General features: G+C 52.2%; 1 protein-coding gene across 1 annotated transcript in view; it reads left to right on the plus strand.

Moving 5' to 3' along the window:
- Positions 1-106: 106 nt before the first annotated feature.
- RTN4RL1 (reticulon 4 receptor like 1) overlaps positions 107-25,299 on the plus strand; it is a 75,156-nt gene continuing 49,963 nt past the window's right edge. The window contains exon 1 of the mRNA XM_053568515.1: positions 107-603. Coding sequence (XP_053424490.1) covers positions 591-603 — 13 coding nt within the window. The 5' untranslated portion in view covers positions 107-590. The remainder of the gene's footprint in view (positions 604-25,299) is intronic.

The raw sequence follows: 25,299 nt of genomic DNA on the forward strand, positions 1-25,299 counted from the left end.
GGGAGGCGCTCCGTGAGCGGGGGCGGGGAGAGGAGAGGGAGGGAGGGAGCTAGCGAGCGAGGGAGGGAGGGGAGCGGAGAGGAGGGGGAAGCCAGGGGGAGGAAGGGAGGCGCCCCGCTCCACCGATCGCTAGGTCCTGCAAACGCGCGCCGGGCGCTTTCCCCGGAGCTCCGCGGTGCGTGCGAGCGCCCTTTTGCAGCAACCGCGGCAGTGGTGGCCCGAGGGGGCGGAGAGGAGGGGGCTGTGGCCGGCCGGCCGGGGGCGGCGTCCCCCCTCAAAACCGCCTGCAAAGTGCTCTGGGCGGCAGAAGCAGGCCGCCGGCCCGGCGGAGCAAGCTGCTCGCCCTGGGGCTGAGCGAGCGCGCTGGACTGCCCGGCAGCGCCGCGGTTGCTGGAGGGCGCCGGTGCTATCGGCGCGGGGCTTGGGCTCACCATGCCCCTGCGGGGTCGGGCTGCCGGGCACAAGTGGATCCCCGGCTTGCCTCCACCTCGACGCGCTCGGATTAGCTGCAGCTGGCGCCCAGGGTTGAATCTGGACCCCAGGAGAAAGCGCGCTTAGGCCGACTTCGGAGCAACGGCCCCGCGGCCAACATGCTTCGCAAAGGTGAGTTGGAGCCGCAGGGGCAAGTTGGAGTTGGATATGCACGGGTAGAGCCACGAACCCGAGAGCTCTGGGCTCCTGGGCACCGGGGCTTTGGGTTCGGGAAGCGCCCCCGGCCGGCTTTACTGGACGCACCCGCCGAGGAGGACAGCTGCTGGAGCTCAGTTTCCCGTCGGTGTGAGACACGGGTTTGTTCTATGTACCAAGTAGCCAGGCCTAGGGACTTAGCTATGAGGGGTCGGTCGGAGACCAGAATAAGAGGGTCCGTAATGAAAGGAGAGCCGCCTTCTGGGACCTTTGCTTTGCTATTATAAAGTTTTGCACTTGCAGTCCCCATCCCTGCGCGGGCACACTCCCCTGCTTCTGCCACTTCGGTGGGCCGGGTCCGCCCCGCGCTCCAGCGAAGCCAGCGGTCAGTCACCGCGCTGCCCGAGCGCTCACCGCGCGCCCCTAGCTCCTCAGGCGGGGCCCGGACGCGGGCACTTTCCCTGCAGGGACAGGCTCTAAGCACCCTGAGGCTGAAGGTGGGGAGTGGCAATCGCCTGCTGTTGGGTTCCTCAAACTTTCCGTGTGCCTGGAACGGAGGGACCCGAAGGCGAAGGCCGTGCTGGCAGTATGCGCGACCGGTGCCAGGCTCAACTTGAGGAGCGCTGGCTCTGAGACCACCTTATCTAGACTCCTCGGCAGCCCGGCCTGGTACCAAGCGCTGCAAAGTTGGCGCCGGGACCGGGGAAGTCCCGCCGCGCCCCCACGTGGTTGCAGCGGTGGGCACTGTCCCGAGGGCCCAAGGAGGGCAGGTGACCAGCTGTGAGCCCCGAGGCCTCGCCACCAACTGCTCCGGCCTCTGCGTCTGCCTCTGTCCCCTCCCAGATTCAAGCGGGCTGTGGCGCCCCGCCGGGACCCCCTAATTCTTGTCCCGGGCTGGCCAGGCAGCAGACAAGCAGCGGCGCCTGAAGCTGGCTGCCCCGGCCCTGCGGGAGCTGGCTAAAACGGGAGCTCAGGTAGCGGAGGGGCCTGATCCCTGCGCTCCGCGCTCCAGCCTTAATCCGCCCCTGTTTCCATAGCAACAGACTGAGGTGTCGTAAGCACGGCATTCTGACCTCACAGCAGGATGGAGAAGGAGAAAACGGGCAGGGGGAGGTGGCAGAGGTGGGGGAAGCAAAGCCCCTCGATGGGCGGAGAGAAGCAGGTGTGGGGGTGATGGAAGAGACAGACGAGCAGGTGGGACCAGTGGGTGAAGAGACGACGCCTTCGGTAGGGGCAGTAAAGGTTATGGTGGTGGTCCCACTCAGCCAGACAGAGGAGGGAAGCTTAGTTGCCTCATCCAGAAGGAGTAGTCACAAACTTGTCTGTGACTTGTGTCCTCCACGTGGGTCGGTGCGGTGGGGGGCGGGGAAACCTTGCCCTTTGTGGTGTGGAAAAGTCTCTGTGGCTCGTTGTAGAAACTGCTTCACTGATACACCTAGTTCTTTTTCCTTGCAGAAAGAGGCCAAAAGTCCTTTAAGCCAGTAAGTGGTGTTGGCTAAAGAGTCTGCAAAAGAAGGTGCTTTTTACAGAGCCTAGCGCAGGCCCAGGTCTGAGAAGCTTGGGCCTGAAGTGAGCAAACTCACCCCAGTAGGGAAGGCTTCCCAGGCAGTTTTAAAAGGCCGCCATGTCTGGGCTGCAGGTCTGTGATAGAGATAATAAAGAGGAACTGACATCTCATTTCCCTTTTGGTCTTTTTGTCTTTTGGCAGTTTACAGTTAAAAATGAGCCATGGAACAGCCTATGCACTTCATTTATACAGTTTAGGTGCCCAGGGAGGCTCCAGAAGCATCCATGAGCCTCTCTCTCATATCTTGGCTAGCCAGAGGCCCAACTCTGGAAAAGCCAGTGCATTCTGGGGGCTGCTTCCTGGGGGAAGGCTCCTAACCCTTCTCTAAAGGTGGCCACTGGAGGCTTAGCAATCACATGTGTTGCCACTTGGGCTGTTTTTTCCTTCCCACTGCTTGGTTGGTGGGAGAGATTCCACCAACCAAGAGGTTTCCTTCTGGATTGGCCCTAGAGAAGCAGAGAAGAGAAGCCCTTTGCTGCCCTAGGTTTAGCATGGGTGTCCTAGATACTGCCCCGGGACACTATGTGAGCAAATGACTTTTTGTTTGGCTCTTTCTGGAGGCAGTTTCTTTCTTGGCCCTCTGATCCTAATCCCTTGAACTCCTTTGTACACAAGAACCAGACATTCAGACTGTATGGGTTCTAGGTATGCACCTAAAGCCAAAATTATCCCTAAGGCTAATGCCATGGAGTGGCCATTAAAGTTTTTTGCTTCTAGAATCCTTTCCAAAGGCTCCAAACAAAAATGTTATAGAATGGATCAGATAGTTATTGTGATTTCCTTGCCTATCAGATGCAGAGAACTACTTGGGTCCTGGCCCTGAGGAAGTTTAATAATTTAATTATGGTTTGGAAAAAGGTTTGAAGGATGAAGAAAGGAGTAGCCCTTCCTAGATCCTTGGGGGAGGGAGGAAGAGAAAAAAATTTTATTTTTTTGCAAAGGGTAGGGATTGTGGTTTGTTTTGTTTTCTCTTCTCTTGGAGATGGTGTCTCAATCTGTTGTCCAGGCTAGAATGTAGTGTGTAATCATAGCTCACTGCTGCCTTGAACTTCTGGCTAAAGTGATCCTCCCACCTCAGCCTCTTGAATAGCTGGGACTGCAGGCTTGAGCCACCTTGATCAACTAATTTTTTATTATTTTATTTTATTATTTTATTTATTAAAATACTTTTATTATTTATTTATTTATTTATTTTTGTGGTTTTTGGCCGGGGCTGGGTTTGAACCTGCCACCTCCAGCATATGGGACTGGCGCCCTACTCCTTGAACCACAGGCGCCGCCCAATTTTTTATTATTTTAGAGACAGGGTCTCACTTTGTTGCCTAGGCTGGTCTTGAACTCCTGTTTCCAAGGGATCTTCCTGTCTCAGCCTCCCAAATCCCCAAATCACTGGGATTATAGGCATGAGCCATTGCATCCAGCATGGACTTACAGTATTGATAATGGGGTGCCCGGCAGAGTTAGGGGTTCAATGGCATGAAGCCCCAGAGGAAGAGAAAGGCAGTAGTTCATGGACTATGGGAATCATCTTTCTTCTGATTTCTAGTTATCCTATTAAAACTACCCCTGGCCAGGTGCAGAGGCTAATGCCTGTAATCCTAGCACTGTGGGAGACCGAGGTCTGCAGATTGCTTGAGCTCAGGAGTTTTGAGACCAGCCTGAACAAGAGTCAGACCCCGTCTCTACTAAAAACAGGGGGATCACTTGAGCTCAGGAGTTTGAGGTTGCTGTGAGCTAGGCTGACACTAAAGCACTGGGTAACAGTGTAAGACTCTGTCTTAAAAAAAGGCTGTCCTCTAACATTTTAGGGCTTGGGGGTACTGCCTTGCATCTCTTAATTAATGGACTCATTTGTCCACAGCCCACTTTTGTGAACTAGAACAACACCAGTGTGACCCAGCTGCTGACTGTGCTGGTAGTTGAAGACTTAAGCAGCTGCTCTGCCTGGTTTCCCATCTCCTAACCTACCCTGGCAAAACAAGTGATATAAAAAGCAAGCCTGTGGTCCAGAGATGAGAGGCAGGCAGGGCAAGTGAGGCACCTGCCACCTAACAATAACCAGGAAGGAAGGGCAGAAGGAGGGGCGGCCTGCCAGGGCTTTTGTTTTGCTAGAAGTGACCTGCTTAAGGTCAGCACCTATGGTTTTCATTTTTAGAGCTATAAAAACAGAATGCAAATCAAGAGCCTCTGGGCTAATACAGAACCTTTCCTTAAAGTTTTTGTCTTGTTAAGCAAGGAAATAGAGTGCCAAATAGGCTTTGTTAAGTGGCAGTCTAATTAATAATTTAAAATCTTGTAACTGTCTTTCATTAGAATTTATCTGTACATCAGCCACAAAATCAGTCAAACACACTCATTTATAAGTTAATGCCATCTCTGCATAATTCAGCAAGTGCTAGATTAAAGCCTGCAACCCACTAAGATGTATTTTTTTGGTTTCCATAGCCAGGTGGGCTGGCCTGGTGGCAGAATTGGGCTTCTCCTTTGTGGAAAGAAGGGAGGGCAGAGGAGGGAGGGACCCTGGTATTGTCAAGTGGCTGGTTGACTTGAATCCAGAGGTTCCCTAGGTGATTAAAGTGTCTCTATGTGGCCAGGTGTGAGCAGGTTTCATCTCTGCCTCTCGTTGGGGGCAACTAGCACTTGGAAATATTAGTAATTGGTGGCTGCCCTTAGCCCCAGTGGGAAGAGGCAGAGAGGAGTGTTCCATAGAATAGCCAAAATATTCTTTTCTGATGCAAAGGCAATGTAGAGGGAAAATAGCAGAGACCTTCTTAAGAGGGCTGAGACGTGAGACTTTTTACCCCAAATCCGGGTGCAGATGTGGAATGTTGGTCTTCCCAACCCATTTCTCTTCTAATTAAGGAATACGGCCTGGTAGAGCCAATCTCACCAAAACAGCTTTTTTCATTAGGAGCTGTTCAAAGCTCCTCATCCTTATACAAGAAAAGAGAAGCCGAGAGGAGGAATCTTAGGGGAGCATCAGGACACCCTCACAGAACGGCAGAGGGAGTTGCTAAGTAAAGACCATGCATACATTTTCTCTTCCATAGCCAGAGGAAAAGCAAGGACAGCAGAGGAATGCTTCCCTTGTGAGCTCAGACAATGTAGAAAATGTGTTTTGGTTTGGTTCCTGTCATGCCAACACAGGGCTAATTCCTCACTGCAGAGTTTTCAGGTCCATTTTCTACAAGGGAAACTGTTCATGACCCAAACTCCCAGCATGGGCTCTGGTTCCTCCAAGTCATGAATGCACTCCAGAGTTTCTAGTTTTCTAGTCTCTGCCCCAGCCTGCCAACCTTGAGCCCTCTGGGTGGGTAAATGGCACTGTTTATGAAAATCAGGTAGAGAACCATGGCAGACATGTATTTGGTGCCATCAGAGGTTCTTGGCCAAGTTTGAGAGGAAGAATTCAAGGTAGGAAAAGGAAAGAGCAGGAGAAGGGGTGGGTGTTTGCCCCTTGACCAGTGGCGGAGTTGACAGACTGGGATCAAGGAGGGGGAGCTTTGTGGAGTGAATCTAACTCCCAGCTCTGGTCACATAGCTCAGGGCCTGAAAAGGACAGAGCAATTCACTTGCTGGAGATGAGAAAGAGGGGGCAGGCATCACGCAGGATGTCAAGAATGGATCTGCTTGGTACCATCTGCAGCGAAATAGTGGTTAAGGTTAAAGCAGAGAGATGACAGGGAGGGAACAGATGGCCGAGGAAGCAAAATAGCTGGCGAAACGGGAACAGAGCCTCTAGGGATGGTAGAAGGCAGGACCTTTGTGCAGACTGCCGGAAGCAGCCCTTTCCTCAGGATGCGATGGGCAGGCCACCCTAAGTAGAACTGAAGAAGTGAGTCAGAGAGAGGAGTCGGGCAGGGACCCCAGTGTGAAGACTTCCCCAAGCCCTGTGAGAAGACCTAGAGAGCCAACGGCTTCAAGGCTAGGAGTCTCAATGAACTGGGACAGGGGGCACGGCTGATTTGGTGTCTATCACTAGAACAAGGTTAAGCCACTTCGAGTTAAGCCACAGAGCATGCCTGGCCAAGCGTGCTGGGAGAAGATACAGACGCTAGCTGCAAACAGCCAACAAGGAATGGACTATTCTTCCCCACCTGCCTTGGATTCCTTATGCCCGTCCCTGTCCACTTAGTGACAGGAGCTGCTGGTATTGACTGGGCACTTCTTATGGGCCAGGCGAAGTGTACTCCGTGCCATCTCCACAACCACCCCTTAAGATCTGTCTGTACGTATTCCTACTTTTCAGATGAGGAAATTGAGGCACAAACAGATGGAGTCTCTTGTCCTGGGTCATGCAGCCAGCACTCTGTTGACACAGGATGCAATCCCAGGTCTGCCCACTGAGCCCACACTCCCGCCCTTGCTCTCTCAACCTCTGCACTCCACCGTCTCATGTGCCCATCTGTCTTGATTTCTATGACATTTGTTTTGTGGGGTGCTGCTGAATCATTTGTGGCCTGTTACAGAGCCTCCTGATAGTTCTCATGCGCTCCCTTTCTGGTGCTCTTCAGGAAGCTCTCTGGCCAGGACCTAGGACTCCTGGGGCCCAGAGCCACTGGCTCAAATGTCCTGTTCTATACTGTCCCCTTTTGTGTCTTCTGCTCTGGTTTCTTCCTGAAAACAGAGACAGGCTAGTGGACCAGGCACCCTCCTTCCTGCTTTCATGTCCCTCAGAAAGGCACAGGGCCATAGTTTATTTGGGGGCTTGTTGCTGCTTTGGGCTCTTAGCCTTCCCCATAGGTTGCTCTCCCCAGCTCCCCTTCCAGGCTGACCTGACAGACTGGCTAACAATGCCGCTCAGTGGTTGTCTGAGGAGCAACCCCCCCAAGGACATATTGGCCCAGGAGGGTGGCCGTGGCAGGCAGGTCTCCGCCTCCCCATAGCTTGGCCCCAGCCTGCCAGCCAGGGTGGCAGCTATAGGACTCAGTACTGTTCTCCAGAAAGGGTTTCTCTTGTCCCCTTCCAGCCATGATCAAATCCCAGAGAGGCCAATTTTTTCCTGTTGTTCTTTTGGAAAAGAAGAAAGATAGAATAAAGCAGAGAGGCTAGCTGATCTCGGAGTGTGGAAGAGCAAGCAGCCCACTCCAGAGTGGAGGCCCTCCTCTGCCACTGAGGTGGGTGTCTGATCCAACAGATATGGGGAGCTTGTGATTACTGTCTAATCAGTCAACAAAGTTTGGATACAAAACTGCAAACAGCCCCTGCTATCTGATTCAGAAGAGGCACTCTGGAGGCCTCTGTGCTGGCACAGCAAGAGAGTTGGCACCACTTTGTGTGTGTGTATAGTCACATGCAGAAACTCACCTGGTGCACATGTAACAGGCTCCCCTGGGGTTTGCACCAGAGGGCCACTGTTGCAGAGCAGGGCACCCTGAGTCCCTGAGTGCACTGGAGCCCACATTCTCAGTCCACTGGCCTGGCTTGGTGCTGCAGTAGGCTGGTGAGCCATTCAGTGGGGTGCCCCCAGGAGTGGGCGGGCCAGCACCATGTGTGCCACATGCAGGAACAAAGCTTGCTGAGTGGGTGTGTGGCTTACAGGGGGTGGGTGGGCACGACTCAGCTCACGTCTGCTGGGGGACAGACTACTGCACCCCCAGAGGTGGACCTCTTGGCAGCTTACTGGATTGATTCCAGAGGGTTGTGGTATAGTGGTGACAATTACATCAGCCAAGGTGAGTCTGCAGGAAATTGAGTGAAAGTCTTTCCCAAGTCAGGAGAAAAGCTGGCTCCAGACTCAGCCCAGCGAGGCAGTATGGAAGTTTACTTCTGCCTCCAGCATTGACCTAGCAGAGTCTGCTGTCTCTCTGGGCACCCGAGCCAGGCCCAGAGAAGGGGCTTTTGCATATGCTTATATAGAGAGATCCATGAGGCCCTGGGGGGAAATTGGCATTCTTCTTACCATGATTTATTTATGGGGCCATCCGGTGGTGGGGAGATGGAGGCTAAGGTGCCTCCATTAGTGCGAAGCACACAAGGCAGGAAGCCTTGCTCTGCATTTGACATTTAGTGGGGCGACTCCTACCAGGGAGCTGCTTTTTCTTTTAGAAGATTTTGCCTTTAATGTTCTATTCATGTGCTTGTCTGAGCGGGCTGGGAGAAGGAAGGAGCATGTGGAGAGGTGGGCCTGGGGTCTGAGGCCAGCCAGCCTAGTGGGGAGGGGATAGGGCCCAGGTAGGTCACTTAGTGGCCAGCATGGGGTAGCCTGACCAGGGCAGATGTGGGGGGGAAGGCGGCTCTGCTATGGCGCAGCAGGCAGCCGCCTCTCACGTGCTGCATGCGACAGACACGCTGCATGTTTACTTTCCTGTCTGTCTCTCTCTCTGCTGGCTGCTGGGCCCTGCCTCTAACTGCAGCCCTGTGGTGGCTCTGCCTTTGGCCTTGCCATGGCCCTTTCCTTCCTGGGAACTCAGGGGTGGTGGAAAAGCCCCCTAAGTTCAAGTCTTGGGGCTGAGTTCAGTTCCGTCTCTGTGGCTAACTTGGCTGAACCCTAGGCATGGCTCCACCTCTCCCAGCCTCAGTTTACCCACCTGTAATGTGACTAATCAATGATCTTGCAAATGCTTTTTGGCAGCAGAATTGTTTCTTCAAATGAAACCTAATGTCAGAGCCCAGAATGTAAAACACATGAGCACAGGAGCACCTCTCAGAGCAGGCAAGGGGCTTCCTTCTGTGGCCTCAGTGCCACCCTGGCTGCACCTCCAGTTTGGGGACTCAGGAGTCCCATGTGGTCCCTTCTAGCAAGACAGCACACACAGGAAGGCCACCAGGCACTAGCAAAGAGGACCCATAGCTCTCCCTGGGGTGTGGGGTTTGAGTTCTCTCCCCTGTAGTGGGGATGGGCTGTTTCCTCCCCTCATCTTGGACCCCTGTGACCACTTAGTTCTCTCCTTCCAGACCCTGGAAGGAATCGTCCCCACGTGTAATTTCTTTACTCTCACCTCTCAATCCTCAACCGAGGCTTGCAGCTTTTTCGCTAGCACTCCACTGTCACCACCAGGGCTGATTCTAAAACTAACACAGTCCTTACCTTCTTGACCTTCAGGTGGCAGATTCCTTGGTTCCGTAGCTGCTCCTCAGCCTTCCTTGCCAGCTTCACCTCCTCTTATCATCCCTCAAATGTGGCGCCTCCCCAGGCAGTGGCCTGGGCCCTCTCCCTACCTGCGCTCAGCTCTGGGGGGTTTGCACACCTGAGGCTATGGTGGCCATTGGCTGACTCACCTGGATGTCCTATCTCCAGCCATGATGTTACTTCTGACGTCCAGAGCCATCTGCCCATTGACCCCCAGATAAGGATAGCCTTACAGTCCCCTTAAATGTGGCATCTCGGAAACTTCACTCCTACCCTCTGCTCCTTCCCCTTTTCCCCATCTCATTGCTCTCTCAGCCCCCTCTCCCCAGCCCAAGAACTGGAGTCAAGGACCTTCTCCCCTCAGATTTCACCCTCCACCCTGCCCTGTGACCAGACCTTAGAGTGCTATACTCCAGTCACTCTGTTGCTTACAAACCTTCAGAGATTCCCTTTTCCTTCCGGACTTCTTGGTTTGGCCACAACGTTTTTCTACCTCGCCCCACCCGCAGCTCGGGCTTCTCTCCCATCCCCACTTGGAGCTCTGAGAAGCAGGTCTGCTGACTTCTCGCCGTTCCACCGAATCACGTCCTGTCTTGTCTCTGAGGATTTGCACAGGCAGCTCATTCTGCCTAGAACACGCTTTGTTGCGGCTTCCCCTTTACTCCTACCCTTCAGGTCTCAACCTACATACAGCTTCCTCTGGGGAACCTTCCACCCACGACTAGCGGAGGGGTCCTGAGAATTTCGTAGTACCCTGGACTTCCCTGTTGTAGAGCTCAACTTGCTCTGTTGCAATTACATTCATGTTCTCTGTCCTCCCTGCTGGATGCCAAGGTCCTTGGGGAGACTGGCTACTGCTACTCCGCCTTTCCAGATCCCTTTCCCAGCTGCTCTCTGTCCCTGGAGAAGGGGCCTGTCCCAAGTTTAGCAATGAGCTCCCATGCCATCTCACTTCCAGCAGGGCTCAACCAATGGTTAACCTGTGTCCCTCCACCAACAGTCACCCAGTGATTTTCCCAGAAGCACAGCCTGAGATTCAGGGATTCAAGCAAGTAGTTTATTTGGGAAATGATCCTAGGAAATGCCAGAAGGCAAGTGGGGAAGTGAGACAGAGAAGGGAAGAAGCCAATAAGGGGTGTGCTGCACTGAGCAAGTTGCCACTGTGGGCATCAGAGTTTAATCCCTCTGGGGAACTCTGAGATAGAACATGAACTTCAAAGTTACCTCACCTGAAGGATGAGGGAGCTGGGGTATTTATATTCCAAATCCCATCAGTCATTGGCTGAGTGTTGTTCCTGTGGAGATTTTAATTCCCCAGCATTTTTGGCCTGCTCTGTGGGTGAGCAGAGCCAGCTCGGCTGCTAGAGAAAGCCCTGAGGCAAAGAAATGCAGGACCTGGTGGATGGAAGTCAGGCTGGTGTGTGCTGAAATGGTAAAATCCAGGGCTGTGGGCAGACCCTGGAAGCATCTGCTCTGTAGCTTCTGCCAGTGGTCCTCTCCCAGTTCTGTCTGCCTCTGAGTTCAGTCAGAGCTCCCTCCCCTCACCCAGTCCTGGGTGAGTGCATGTGTGCACATGCATCTGTTATGATATTATCTCTTAGGGTTTCCCTGCCCCCTTTCTCACCTTCTTTATATACTCATCAGATTGCTCAATCTGAGGGTGCTCTCCATTTCTTACCAGGCCCTGATTAAAATAGCATCTGCACATAATAAAATGTAGCACATAGTGTTGTTTGGTGAAAAGTGTTGAATCAATAAACAAATACATGCCTTTGTGAGTTGATTGGATAATAAATGACAGGAAGAAATTGGATAGAAACTTAGTACCAAAGTTTGAGACCCAAGACCAGAGGATCACTTGAGATCAGGAGTTTGAAACCAGGCTGGGCAATTTATCAAGACACTGTCTCTACAAAAAAATTAAAAAAGAAAAATTAGCCAGGTAGGGTGGCATGTGCCTATAGTCTTACCAAGGCTGAAGCAGAGTATTGCTTGAGCCCAGGAGTTGGAGGCTGCAGCAAGCTATGATTGCACCACTGCCCTCTAGCCTGGGTGACAGAGCAAAAGACCCTGTCTCTAATAATTCTGTATAACTGTAAGAAAAATTAAATCCTAATAATCTAGCCTTTAAGAAAAACAGAGATAGGGCCCAGGTACCATAGCTCACGCCCGTGATCCTAGCACTCTGGGAGGCTGGGGCTGGTGGATTGCCTGAGCTCAGGTGTTTGAGACCAGCCTGAGCAAGAGCAAGAACCCATCTCTAAAAATAGCCAGGCATTGTGGCGGGCGCCTGTAGTCCCAGCTACTTGGGAAACTGAGACAAGAGGATAGCTATAGCTCAGGAATTTGAGATTGCTGTGAGCTAGGATGCCACAGCACTCTACCCGAGTGGAACTATGTCCCAAAAAAGGGGAAAAAAAAAAGGACAAAAAAAAAAATAGAAAAGAAAAGAAAAAAATACTATCCGGAACCAGGAGAAAGTGGGGATTTTTTTTAGTGAGGAAGATGTAGTAAGGAGTCATACCACACCATTTTCCCTGTGCAATGCTTCATTCAAAGTAGAAAAGGCAGGTCTCTTTTTTTTTTTTTGGTAGAGACAGAGTCTTACTTTATCGCCCTCGGTAGAGTGCTGTAGTGTCACACAGCTCACAGCAACCTCCAGTTCCTGGGCTTAAGTTATTCTCTTGCCTCAGCCTCCCAAGTAGCTTGGGACTACAGGCGCCTGCCACAACGCCTGGCTATTTTTTTTTTCGTTGCAGTTCGGCTGGGGCTGGGTTCGAACCTGCCACCCTCGGTATATGGGGTCGGCGCCCTACCCACTGAGCCACAGACGCCGCCCTTTTTTTTTTTTTTTTTTAATGAGAAGTCTCTATTGCTTGGGCTGGAGTGCAATGGCATCATCATAGCTCCTTGCAAACGCAAACTCTTGCCTCAGCTTCTAAAGTAGCTAGTACTATAGGTGTGTGTCGCCCCACCTGGCTATGTTTTTCTAAAATTCTTTTTGGTAGAGATGGGTCTTGCTTTTTTGTTCAGGCTGGTCTTGAACTCCCGAACTTCCCATCTCACCTCCCAAAGTGCTGGTGAGCCACCAGGCCTAGCCAAAAACAACCCAGATCTTATTAGCTACAACTTGCACACTAGGATCCTGAGATTCAGAGTTGGATGAGGTTCAAGACTGCTGCCACACACCCCAGCCCAGCTCTGCTCCCCCACAGTCCCAGGGAGCCAGCAGGCATGGAAAGACTGGCGGGCTGGATCACAGAGGACATCCAGCAGGGCAGGTGCTGTGTTGGGAAAAGAAACAACACTTTCACTTAGAAAAGTTTAGGGTTGCACTTGGCAGATTTTTATGGAACAAAATTTGCACTATCGATTCCGTGGCAAATAAAAACCTCTCGTGGACACTCTGGGCTTCAGAGATCTGAAATGCTTAAATGAGGCTGGACCAAACAAGAGGAGAAAAAATTGCCAGACGAAGCTGAGCTCAGGTGGTGCCTGGGGTGAGAAGACTCTGCCTCTTTTGTCTTCTCTCCCATCTGTGAAAATGACTTGTTACTTTGAACTGCTTCCTGTCCTCCCAGGGAGGGCTCCTGCGTTGTTCTCCAGGCCTGGAGTTAAAACAGAATCACTGAGCAGAGGGAGAAAGGCCAGGGCGGTTCACAGGGCCATGCTCAAGGGGATTGCACCAGCCAAAGGACGTTTTACTACCCACGTGTGGGGTGCAACTGGCCCTGGAGCAGCTTGAGGTTGTAGTGGATACCAGCTTCCCTTAATTGGCCCCCTGCCCCTGGTGGGCTGCTGTTTCCGCCTTCATGGACAAATTTGATTGCAGAGATTCAAGGCAGCTCATTGGAAATGGGGGATTATTGCAAGAAGATGAGCGATTTAGACTCCTAAAGACTCCAGACAAAGGGGTAGCTCCACAGCCTCCCCATGGTCCCTCTGCTGGCCTCTCCCTCTCCTTCTCCTGGATCTTCACCTTATACAAGCTCCATAAAGCCAACCGAGGCTTACTCTGCAAGACAGTCCTTCTCCTGCCCCTCTGCAGCTAACTGCCTCAACTTCTTGGTATTCCAGCTTTATTTCCCAGAAGGAAGACCCCAGTGGAGCCAGCCAGGACATAGCCCATGTCAGACCATGTGTTAGCTGATTATCACCCACGGATTGTCTATCCATGGGTAAGCTGGCCACCTTTTATCTTGTCAGCCAAGAGGGGTGCAGGAGGGCTCTCTCTATCTGACAAATGTTTACTTACAACGACTGACTGCCTCCCTGCCACTGGTGTGGCACTGAAGCACTGAATAAAAACGAAGTCTTCCGTTTTTATGGAATTTACATTCTAGTTGGGGATGGGCAGCTAGACAACAAAGGACTAACCCTGTTCCATCAGGTGGGACTAAGTGCTTAGGAGAAAATTAACTGAGGGGTAAAGAAGAGAGAGTGACCAGAGAGCCGTTATTTTTATAGGGATTGGCAAGGAAGCCTTTCTGAGAAGGTAACATTCGAACAGAGGCCTAAGTGGAGCGAAGGAGGGAGCTCTGCAGATCTCTGAGCTACTTCCGCCTGTGAAGAGCTCTCCAGGTGGAGGGAGCACAGCAAGAACAAAGGTCCTGAGGCAGGAGTATGCTGATACAGTGCCTGGCTGTCTCTGGGGTTGGGGCTGTGAGCAGGGCCGGCATCCTGAGTTGTGGTCACAGGCTGAGTGAGGGTCACAGCTGAGTTAGGATCAGGGCTCTCAAGAAATTTGCAACCTGGAGAGAGAAGGCATACACTGGGGAGAAGTGAAAGGAAGGCACTTTCAAGCCAGGGGGAAGGTGCCTGAAGTGCAGCTCCCTGCTCACAGGGCACACCTGGGGAGGCTTTGTGAGAGGTGGAGGGCCCGGCAGGGAAAGTTGGAAGGGCCAGACAACAAGGCAAGCAGACCAACACTCTGGCCTTGGTTGCTGGTCATGGCAGGAGGCTGTGGCATCTCAGTTGGAGGGCAGATTGGATGGAGCCTGATTGTTGCAGAACCTGAAGTTCCAAGGAAGAGTAGGGGTGGTTGCCTCAATAGCCACAGAGTAAACTCTTTGAACTTCCCTAAAAAGCCACACCCATGGAAGAAAACACTGGAAAATCACAGGCTGGTGAAAAGAAGAAAATCACTGTTATCCCACAACCCAAAGGGCAAAGTGTGGGAGAAAGCTCATTCCTCCCAGGGCATCCTTCTCCACTTCTTACCTACCCTCACGTAAATGTGGCTCTCCTGTTGAATTGATGGTATACCTCAAACATCCTTCTATATTGGTAACTTTTTTTTAAGTGTGTCAAAATTTTACTTTCTTTGGGCCAGCAACATGGTAGCTCATGTGTGTAATCCTAGCACTCTGGGAAGCTGAGGTGGGAAGATTGCTTGAGCTCAAGGAGTTCAAGACCAGCCTGAGCAAGAGTGAGACCCCCATCTCTACTAAAAATTGAAAAATTAGCTGGGTGTCATGATGTGCATCTGTAGTCCCAGTTACTTGGGAGGCTGAGGTAGAAGGATCACTGGAGCCTAGGAGTTTGAGGTTGCTGTGAGCTAGGATGATGCATGCCACTGCGCTCTACCTGGGATGACAGAGCAAGTCTCTGACTCAAGAAAAAAAATTTTATTACTTTTTTATATTGATAATTCTAAACCTCATTTTTTTTTGTTTTATTTTTGAGACAGAGTCTCACATTGTTACCCTCAGTAGAGTGCTGGGGCATCACAGCTCACAGCAACCTCAAACTCTTGGGACTCAAGCAATTCTCTTGCCTCAGCCTCCCAAGTAGCTGGGACTATAGGTGCCCACCACAATGACCGGCTATTTTTTTTTTAGAGACGAGGTCTTGCTCTGGCTCAGGCTGGTCTCTAACCTGTGAGCTCAGGCAATCCACCCACCTTAGCCTTGTAAGGCCTGGGATTACAGATGTGAGCCACTGTGCCTGGCCCCCTCATTTTTTTTTTTAAATACAGTCTCACTCTATTGCCCCAGGCTAGAGTGTCCTGGAGCCTTTTAGCTCCCAGCAACCTCAAACTCCTGGGCTCAAGTGATCCTCTTGCCTCAGGCTCCCAAGTAGCTGGGACTACAGGCACCCACCACTACACTCGCTAGTTTTTTCTATTTTTAGTAGAGACGGTGTCTGGGCTCTTAATCAAGCTTGTCTTGAACTCCTGAGCTCAGATGATCCACCCACCTGGCCCTCCCAGAGTGCTGAGATTACAGGCTTGAGCCACTGCACCAGGCCTAAGCCTCGGTTTTAATGGCTATTGAGTGCTCCACTGTGTGACTTGCCAGTCCCCTCAGGTTAGCTAGACTACTGTTAGAGACCATGCCACAGCCCACAACTGGCAGCCTGACCACATGCTTTGTAGCTCAGCAGTGGAGGACAAGAGCAAGGACTGTAAGGAGAAGCCATCGTGGGAGGCCAGTGACACCCACTGGCACTGAAGGAGCCATGAACATGGCCCAGTCTTAGTGAAGCAGGCTGTGGGTGAACCAGAGAGGGAAAGTTTACAGAGATATTAGTCTTCTTTGGGATTGAAATGGCTTGTGGCTCCAGAAGACTCCAGAGGATGGAGAATGAGGAATAATATTCCTCTCACTTCTGATTTGGCAGTGAATATGTATGATTTTGATAATTTGTAGACTCTTTCAAATTTGGTGCTAGAAGGAACCTTAAGCTCAGGTGAGAAAACTGACTCTCAGAGAGCTGTGGTGGTTTGCCCAGGATTAGGAGTGGTCGGCCGATGTGTTCCATAGAGTGTCCAGGACATGATGGCTGGCAGCACGCCCTTTATCTGCCTAAGACCCCATTCCCAGTCTCTTCCTTCATGTCCACTCCAGCTAAGCCCACCCTTGTGGCCTCTGTGGCCATGTAGTGACTGTCCTTTTTCAGAGGAGGTTTTCTCTCCATGAGAGAAGGGGTTCAGTAGGGAGGGCTCATTGCAAGGGTCAGGTTAAACCCTGCATCTCTGGGCAGCGCCTGTGGCTCAAGGAGTAGGGCACCGGTCCCATATGTCGGAGGTGGTGGGTTCAAACCTAGCCCCAGCCAAAAGCCACAAAAAATAAAAAAATAAAAAAACCCGCTGCATCTCTAAGTGGGCTTAAGCACCCACTATCTGGCCAGACTCAGATTCAAATTCTGGAAATTACCTTATTTTCTTTCTTTTTTTTTTCTTTTCTTTTCTTTTTTTGAGACAGAGTCTATGTCACCCTCAGTAGAATGCCATCGCATCACAGCTCTCAGCAACCTCAAACTCTTTGGCTTATGTGATTCTCTTGCCTCAGCCTCCCAAGTAGCTTGGACTACAGGGGCCCGCCATGACACCCGGCTATGTTATTTTGTTGTTGTTGTTGTTGTTGTTGTTGTCATTGTTGTTTAGCAGGACTGGGCCAGGTTCGAACCCACCAGCCCCGGGGTATGTGGACAGTGCCCTAACCACTGAGTGACGGGTGCCAAGCCAGAATTACCTTATTTTCCTTCTCTGCAAAATGGGGCTTAATAATAGTACCTACCTTGTTGGGTTGTGAAGATTAAATGAAGTGATGCTTTAAAGCTCTTGGTACTTTACTGTGGCCTGACCCAGAACAGGAGCTCAGTGAATGAATGCTGCCATGAATATCACTACTAATAGCAGTAGCTTCTTTCTGAGCAGAATTCTTAGGTGGTCCTTCCTATAGCCCACTCCTGACAGCCCTTTGAAGTTATGCCTCTCTGCAGCCAGAGTCCAGTTGGTGTGAGTGATTAAGATAACACATGTACCTTAATGTGATACATTAAGCCCTGGCTAGGGGCAGGGCACTTAACACCAGCAGGGACAGGTCACCTGGGGTGGAGGAGCCATACTCGTTGAAGATGACTCTCCTCCCTCTGTTCTGAACTCTTTGCCTTCTTTGGCCAGGGCGAGGGAGAAGTCCCCTGAGGCCGAGCGGCCAAGCTGTGGAAAGCATTTTCAAGTGGTTTTCACTGGCTTGGAAAAGTGAAATGAGGTTGAAGTTCTTCCGTGAAATCTGGGCATCAACCTACCAACAGTGGGCCCACAGCCCTGACCTCCACTCATCATCCTCTTCCTGAAACAGGGTCTCCCTGATCAGAGAGGAAAACTCAGTCCCAGCCCAGGACTTCGGTCAGTCTCTGCTTTTTGCCTCTTGAGCTTATAGCTGGTCTGCTCGGGTTTTCCTGCTGCCCCCAGGGATTGAGCCAAGCAGACAGGATCAAGGGCTGTGGAGCCAGACAGGCTGGAGTCAGGTCGCAGCTTTGCCACTTAACCAGCTGCCCAACCAGACAAATGCTTTCAATTCTTTGGGCCTCAGTTTCAACATCTGAAAAGTGGGGTTAATGCCATTTGCCTCTTCTTGGGGTTTTGAGAGCTTGTGACAAAGTGGATGGATGTAAAGTGCTTTCCTGGCATGGAGCAAGTCCCTGGTGAGATGTTGCTGCTGTTCCATCTTCATCATCATCTCTCTTATTCCGCAGCTTCTACCAAGGCTGCCTGTGTCAGGCTGTGTGGGAACTCCGGTACCACAATGAGTGCTGCAGTCTCTCCTTTGCTTGGTGGGCTTGCCTCCCCCTGGCCTTTTCCCTCTTGTAAATCTCTCTTCTTGGTGTAGACCCCACCTTGTGTTGTTAGAGGATTCACAACAAAAGAGGCTGGGGGTGTTAGGAGCCTGTCTGCCAGTCTGCTGGGTCAGGTGTCAGCTCTTCACGACCCTTGCAGGGTGGCATGATAGCTTTACTCTGTGCTCATGACCTATCTCCTTTCAACATGCAGATGCAATCCTGGGAGGAGAAAGGCGTGTTCTGGGAGATGGCAGGTCCCACCCCCCCTTCCCCCGTGAAGCCCTCAGCAGCCTGAGGCTAGAGCTGTCATTACCCCCACAGTGGAAGGTGGAATCAATTTCTTTCTTGCCACTCCCTTGAAAAAAAGCACAGCAACACCGGGAAGGCCTGTTATTGGTGGAGGGTTTGTCCTGAGAGAGCTGTGGAGACATAAGAAAACAGCTGAGGATACTTGCCTGCCTGTATCCCCAGCTGTGCACCCCAAATGGGGGCATACACCCTTGTCCCACTCTCCTGGCTCAGTTGAGGTCTAGCTGCACCCTGATGCTGGGAGGCTCCTTAACTGCTGGCCCTATGTCCTAGTTAGCTCCTGACCGTTCCAACTCTTCCACCCCCTCCTGGGAATGGCCAGCGTGCTTTTACTAACTAGCTATGTTGCAATCTCAACCCACCCACCCCCCCCAAAAAAAGAGAGAGGGAGAAAGAAAAAGAAGGAAGGAAAATTGTCCTTGCATAAATGCGGCTACAGTGTCTGTGAGGACCTAAGATCTGCTACTATCTATTTTTTAATAATTGAGAGTAATAAATATGTATTGCTTTTTCCTTACCACCCCCCATCCTCCGAAGCTTGTCAGCTCCCTGCGTCTCTCCTCTGATCAGACCAAGTCTTCCCCAAGCAAAAAAAAAAAAAATCCTTTAAGCAAAAAGGATTAAAGCCTTGAAAGTAGGTCTGCCTGAGCTCCCCCGTAGTCCCTCCCCTCCCCTCCCCCAGGGTTGAAGTGGAGAGGCCCCTCAGGGGAGCTAGGGACGGGTGGGCTGGTGCGGCAAGTCCTGAGTGGTACCTCAGGAGAGAGGATCCTGCAGTCCCCCTCCCTGTAGCCAATCCAGTCCTGGGCTAGCCTTGGGGAGGCAGTTTAGCCCAGCCCAGAGCTCTGCTGGCCACTCTAGAACCAGGTCCTCCAGTCCCCAACAGTACAGGACGTGGGAAGGAGGCTTTTGATCTCAGACAGTCTCAGCTCCACCTTGCAACTTGGCATTGTGCTTTATTAGGAGCCTGGGTGACCTTGAAACAAATGCTTGAGTCTCAGTTTCATCTGTAAAATGGGACTATAAATAGTATCTACTTCACAGAGGACTAAATAAGCTAAAGATAGATATTTCAGTGGCCAGCCATGGTAAATACAAAATAAATCAAATAAATTATTATTGTTATCTTTATTGAATTCTTCTTCTTAGACACAAAGGGTAGCCTATCACCTCTCCCATTCCATGGCCCTCCACTGCTTATAAGGATCTGCCAGATACAACTGTTTTTCATGTAGCATTTTCGCTACCCTTGAAAAGGTGGTTGAATTGGCTGGGTGGTATGGGTATCCTACTGAAACCCAAAGTAGGATTTATATGTTCTCTCCCTTCCTCCTGTCCTGACCATTTTCTCTGCTTTATGCTATTTTCTGACAGGATATCCAATATCCTTGGCTCTGGGCCAATCCAGAAACCAAAAGCCAACCCAGAAACCAAGGCCTGGCCTAGCCAGGCAGAGAACACTGGGGGCAGTGGTGGCTGCCGCAGGGGAGACCCGTCCTCCCACCCCCAGCCACCACCTCTGCAGTTCTGCTGACACAGCATCCATGGCCCAAGAGTCCTGTTCTCCCTCTGTGCTGGGCACGTGCACACAGGGCCACTGCAGGTGTTCAGCCTGTGTCCTGGCACCCACCCAACCAGGCCATGACCAACTCTAGTGGTCAGAGCGTGATCACATGGCCTCCAGGGCCCCACTATCTGCCCCTAGTGACAGGCCTGCCCTGGATGCTCTGGGCCTTGGGCAGGGAAAGTGAGGAGAGAAGAGGCAAGGCCGTGAGGCCAGAGGGCAGGAAAAGCGGGGAGAGAGGTGGCTATTTATAGCCAGCTTTGCTTTTGTTCCTTTTCCAGCAATGCTTCTCTTTAAATAGGAGCAGGGCTGGAGGCTGCAGCTCTTCCCCAGCCGCCCGCAGTCAGCGCACATGGGTGTGTGCCTGAGAAAGTGTGTGTGTGTGTGTGTGTAGGGGGACACATGAATAGGGATGGGGTGGGAGTGGGCACTTGAGTGCATATATGTGCATGTGTGCAGGGACAGGGTGAAGAGGAAGAAGAGTTCTGGTTGTGTGTGTGCCCTAGCATGTATGGGGTGGAGGTGGGGGAACTGTCTTTGTGTATGAATGCCGCATACACACACACGTGTGTAGGGATGGGGAGGTTCTTTGTGTTTGTGTGTTTATATTAGTGAACACACATGTAGTTATGTGTTATCTGTGCACCTAGGCAGATAGAGGTGGGCAAGTGTGTGTGTCATGTGTAGAGTGAAGTGAGCAGCTCTGTGGGGTGAGTGTACATCTCTGTGAGGGGACCGTGGAGTGGTCACCACTGTAAGAGGATGTGTCACAGCATACATACACACGCAGGGACTGGCGGGGAGGGCACGCCTCTTTATGCACACCAGGCTCTCTGCTCCCTAAGGGGAGGGGTCTTGGGTGTGGTGGCCTCTGCCCAGCAGGATGCCCGTTCCTGTGGAAATATGGGAGGCATTTTCTGGAGCATTTGCAAAGCTGGAGGGTCCTTGTGGGGAGAAGACCACTTCCTTGTCCCTTTCTTTCTTGGAAGAATGGTGAAAGGCTGGTGGGCCCAAGCACACCAGGACGCTCATGCACTTGGGAAGGAAGGTTCCTGGGCGACCTGAGTGGCTAAATCCCAGGAGAGCCCAGTGAAGAGCCGCCCAGGCTTGGGGGTGAGGGGAAGGCCTAAGTCTCCAGTCTGTCCCCCCCACCCCATTCTGTGCCTCAGGTTTCATGTCTGTACAATGGGAAGAGGGAAGCCTTGTGGGGCTGCTGCTGGGATTGAATAGCTACACACTGAGCGCTCGATGGCAGGCGGGCCGGGGCCGCGTGGGGCCCCGTGGGCGGGGTCTGCGGGCAGGAACCGACCCCAGCGGGGTTAGCGGGTCCTGCGGACGATGCCGCGGGGACAGAACGATTCCAGGACGGGCTGCGGCTCCCTGCGTCGGAGACGCGCAGTAACCCAGATCTGTCAGCGCGGGCCGGCGGCGCGGGAGGGCGAGATCCCCGCCCCGAGGGCCGGGCGCACCGGGGGCGCTCTCGGCCGGGCCGCCTGCCGGAGACTTGGGGTACAGAGCCTGGGCACCGCCCTCGCCCGGGGCCTCGCCGGGCAGCCCGGGATCAACGCGACAGCGCTCCTTGCTCCTCCCCCAAGGCCAAACAAAACATAGTAAATATTTAATCCGAGCCGGGGAGCCAAGGAGGCCTCCCCGCCCCCTCCACAGCCGTCTGCTCCCCTGCCAGCCCGGCAGCTCTCCTCGGTAATGAGGCCGCGAGCGGCAGGATCGATCGAGGCCTGGGGCGGGATGGGGGTGGGGTGGCCTGCGCCGCGGGGGTGACATCGTCGTCCGCCCCAAGCACCGCCCGGCCCCACACCTGCGTGGCGGGCAAGAGCGCACCTAGGCCAGCTTTCCCAAGGAGGCCTGCGAGGAGCGTGGCCGGCCCCTGTTCCCCACCCGCGCGGCCCCGCACACTTCCCCTCACAGACGCTGTGTGAGTCTGGGCGGGGACATCCCAGCCCCAGCTCAGGCCTGAACTCCAAGGCGGCCTAAAGCCTGCCCGGGCTAGGCAGGCCGATAGGGAGAGGCAAGGTATCCTTATGGTGCCCTACTCCAGGCCTCCTGGTCTTTGCCCTGGAGGATACCTGGAGCAGTGATGACATCATCGCTGGTCATTCATGCTAATTATTGAGCACCTACTGTGTGTCACTCATAGGCTGCCAGCAGGGAGGCAGAGGGACTGCATTCCAAAGGAGAAACAGTAGGTAAACACATAAAATGATTTCAGATAGTGATTGGATTTAGCAGAGATAATAAAAGTGTAATGTGATATTGTGCTTGGCTGGGGAGAGGAGAACATTAGCCAGGGTGCTCAGGAAGCTGACCAGTGACAATGTGGTGGGGTAAAAGCATCCTGGGCAACAGCAGGTGCAAAGGCCCACAATCAGGAAAGAAATCAGTGTGTTCTCAGATTGGGAAGAAGGCCAGGGAGGTTGAAGGTAGTGAGTGGAGAAGTAGGCAGTGGCAGATCCCTTAGGGTCTTAAAAGCCCTGGGAGGAGTTTAGATTTGATTCTAAGTGCACTGTGAAGGTATTAGAGGTTTTAAGCAAAGGAATGACATGATCTGATTTATGTTTGTAAAAGCTTCCACTGGCTGCAACACAGAGAATGGAAAATAGGAAGTTAAGGGTGGAGGCAGGGAAGCCACGTTGGCAGCAGGACGGTGCAGTGGTGTGCACAGGGGATGCTAGTCCCCTGCCTGACTGGGGCAATGACTCTGAAATGGCCATTTACACATCTGCAGCTGTTGGGCTCCTATCTCTCCCTACTGGTACACAAAGGCCCAGGGGGCCTGAGCAGAACCCAGGGTTGCCCTGTCCTGTCTCCCTGACCCCAGCACCACAGTGGGCAACCCAGGAAGTTTTTTTCTTTCTTTTTTTCTTTTTTAGGAGCATTAGAAAATGTTGACATGTTTTTTGAAACAATTTCAGATCTGATATCTCCGCCAGATTGAGTTTGTAACCAGCTTTATTGTTTAAGCCTGCTGGGATTTCATCAAAGGCGTCTGCTGTTTACCCAGAACCATTTCATTGGAGAAAACAGCAAACAGACCTGCATTTCTATCTGATTTCACTTTTTCCCTTTTCTCATGAATTTAAGTGCTTGTGAAAAGCAAGACTGATAAGGCAAAGCAGTGAGGATCAAACCCCGAGGAAGGGGCTAGGAAGGATCTCAGCTGAGGTTTATTAATAGAGCAGAGAAAAGTTGGGGGCAGGGGGCAGTTTTTGGGGGAGGGAAGCAGCAAGCCCTCTGCAGGGGGAAGTTGGGGGTAGGGAGGGTAAGGCCGGGGGAGCTGCTGTTTATCCGTACTCTGGCCAAGATTTTTAGGCCATCTCCTGGTGTCTCTTGTCTTTACCAGTTTCTGGACTATTTCAGACACTGGCAATGATAAAAGAGTGAACATCAGCTCCCACTTGGAAAGCAGCGGTGACCCAGCCTCAGAGATGGGTTCAATAAGACAGACACAAGCTTTCCTGAGAGAAGGCCAAGTGAGGAAACAGATCAAAAGGCAAATGGAAGCCGGATCATGAGTACCAGGAAAATTGCCTTCCTGCTCTTCCTTTGCCAACACTTGGGACTCAGCCCTATCTCCCACCAGGCACCGTGAGCCAGGGAAGGGCAGGGCCCAGAAACTCTTGTCACAAGCTCAATGGTCTTGCCTCCTCTCCGAGGAATCTATACTGGTGTTATCACCACCCACCTAATAGGATCCAGGTGCCTACAAGCAGGCCTGTTGACCCAGCAAATGTTAGCCCAATAGGGGAGATGCTGGCTCTGCAGCCTATCAGGAGAAGGCAGTCAGAGAAATTTGGGTTAATATGCCTTGTTCAGTTGCTTGAGCGACAGCTAGTTAAGCGCACCGGTTGCTTGGCATATGGGCTGTCTTTTACCAGTTGTACATTAGACCCACTTGTAAGGTCAATCGATTTGAACCAATTAGCAAGAAGATAAGGACTTGTTTATCTTTGTAGATTTTGCGGCAAGCTATCTGAGAGGGATAGGAAGGACACAGAGGTATTTCTTCAGTATGCAATGCCAGGTATACCCCTTTTTTTTGTAGAGATAGAGTCTCACTTTATCGCCCTCAGTAGAGTGCTGTGGCATACAGCTCACAGCAACCTCCAACTTCTGGGCTTAGAGATTCTCTTGCCTCAGTCTCCCAAGTAGCTGGGACTACAAGTACCTGCCACAACACCCAGCTATTTTTTTATTGAAGTTTGGCTGGGGCCAGGTTTGAACCCGCCACCCTCAGTATATGGTGCCGGCAGCCTACCCACTGAGTCACAGGCACCGCCCATGGAATGCCAGGCATATACCCATTTTACTCTGCTGCCTTCTGGTAAATGGGACTCCAGTGACAGCAAGTCAGCCCCCTCATCTGTGGATGAGCCTTCAGGAGGAGAAAGAGTGAAGGCCAAAGGTCTTCTCAGAGCCAAGTCTGGGGCTGTGGCTCAGAGCACAGTCCCAGGCCTCCAATAAGAGCAGGGAAGCCACTACACTCTGGACACGGAGCCTGGGGGATGTTTGCTGCCATCTGTGGAGGGCCTATATCATCTCATTTAATTCTTTTTTTGAAACAGAGTCTCATTTTGCCATCCTTGGTAGAGTACCTTGGCGCCACAGCTCATAGCAACCTCAACTCTTGGGCTCAAGCGATTCCCTTGCCTCAGCCTCCCAAGTAGCTGGGACTACAGGCACCCGCCACAACACTCGGCTATTTTTTGTTGTAGTTGTCATTGTTGTTTAGCTGGCCTGGGTTCGAACCCGCCAACCTAGGTGTGTGTGGCTGACACCATAACCACTGTACTGTGGGCATCAAGCCATCTCATTTAATTCTTATGTCTCCTTTCTGACCACCACTCCCCCTACCGAAGCAGGTATTATCCCCTTTCCTAGATGAAGAAAATGAGGCTTGGTGGTGGGAGGCAGCAGGGCCTGCCCATGTTGTCCAAGGTCACCAGGTCAGTCAGCAACTCAGCAGGGATTTGAATCCAGGCCTGGAATCTTTCCACTTGGCCTCACTGTCCTCAGCCTTCTGTGAGGTTAGGTGGGGCAAAGGCTTTTCCCAAATCCAGTTTTGGGATGAGTGTGCTCACCAGCTGGCAAGAGAGGGTAGAGTGCATCCTTTGGCATTGTCTGGTCTGAAAATACCTGGGGATGAGGCTGAGGATATTCAGGCCATGGGCAGTACTTGCCCTACATATGCCCTGGGCAGGGCTTTGCTCTCCTCTGGCTTGGTGGGTCTGTGGTGACAATGGGCTCGGGCTCAGGGAGACACTGCCCTGCACCTGAGGCCTCCCATTCCTGGAGATAGAGGCCTTCCCACTATCCCCATCAAAGATGAAGGAAGGCCACTCCATCCTCCCAAACTCTTGCCCATCAATTTCCTTTCCGTAGTGCCTCCTCATGCCCAGTATCTAGCATCCACCTGAGCACACACTACTCAGAGGCAGCAAAATGGCTCTTACCCCAGAGGCTACAAATGCAGTCCACAGAGTGGGACCTGGAAGCAGTGAGGAGGAGTTTCCCGCAAAGAGGTTCAAGTGTAAGTGTCCCAAGGAATGGGCTGGTTCGGAGTGGGGTGGGGTGGGAGCTATG

Source organism: Nycticebus coucang, chromosome 18 (assembly GCF_027406575.1).
Source record: "Nycticebus coucang isolate mNycCou1 chromosome 18, mNycCou1.pri, whole genome shotgun sequence".
Taxonomy (NCBI): domain Eukaryota; kingdom Metazoa; phylum Chordata; class Mammalia; order Primates; family Lorisidae; genus Nycticebus; species Nycticebus coucang.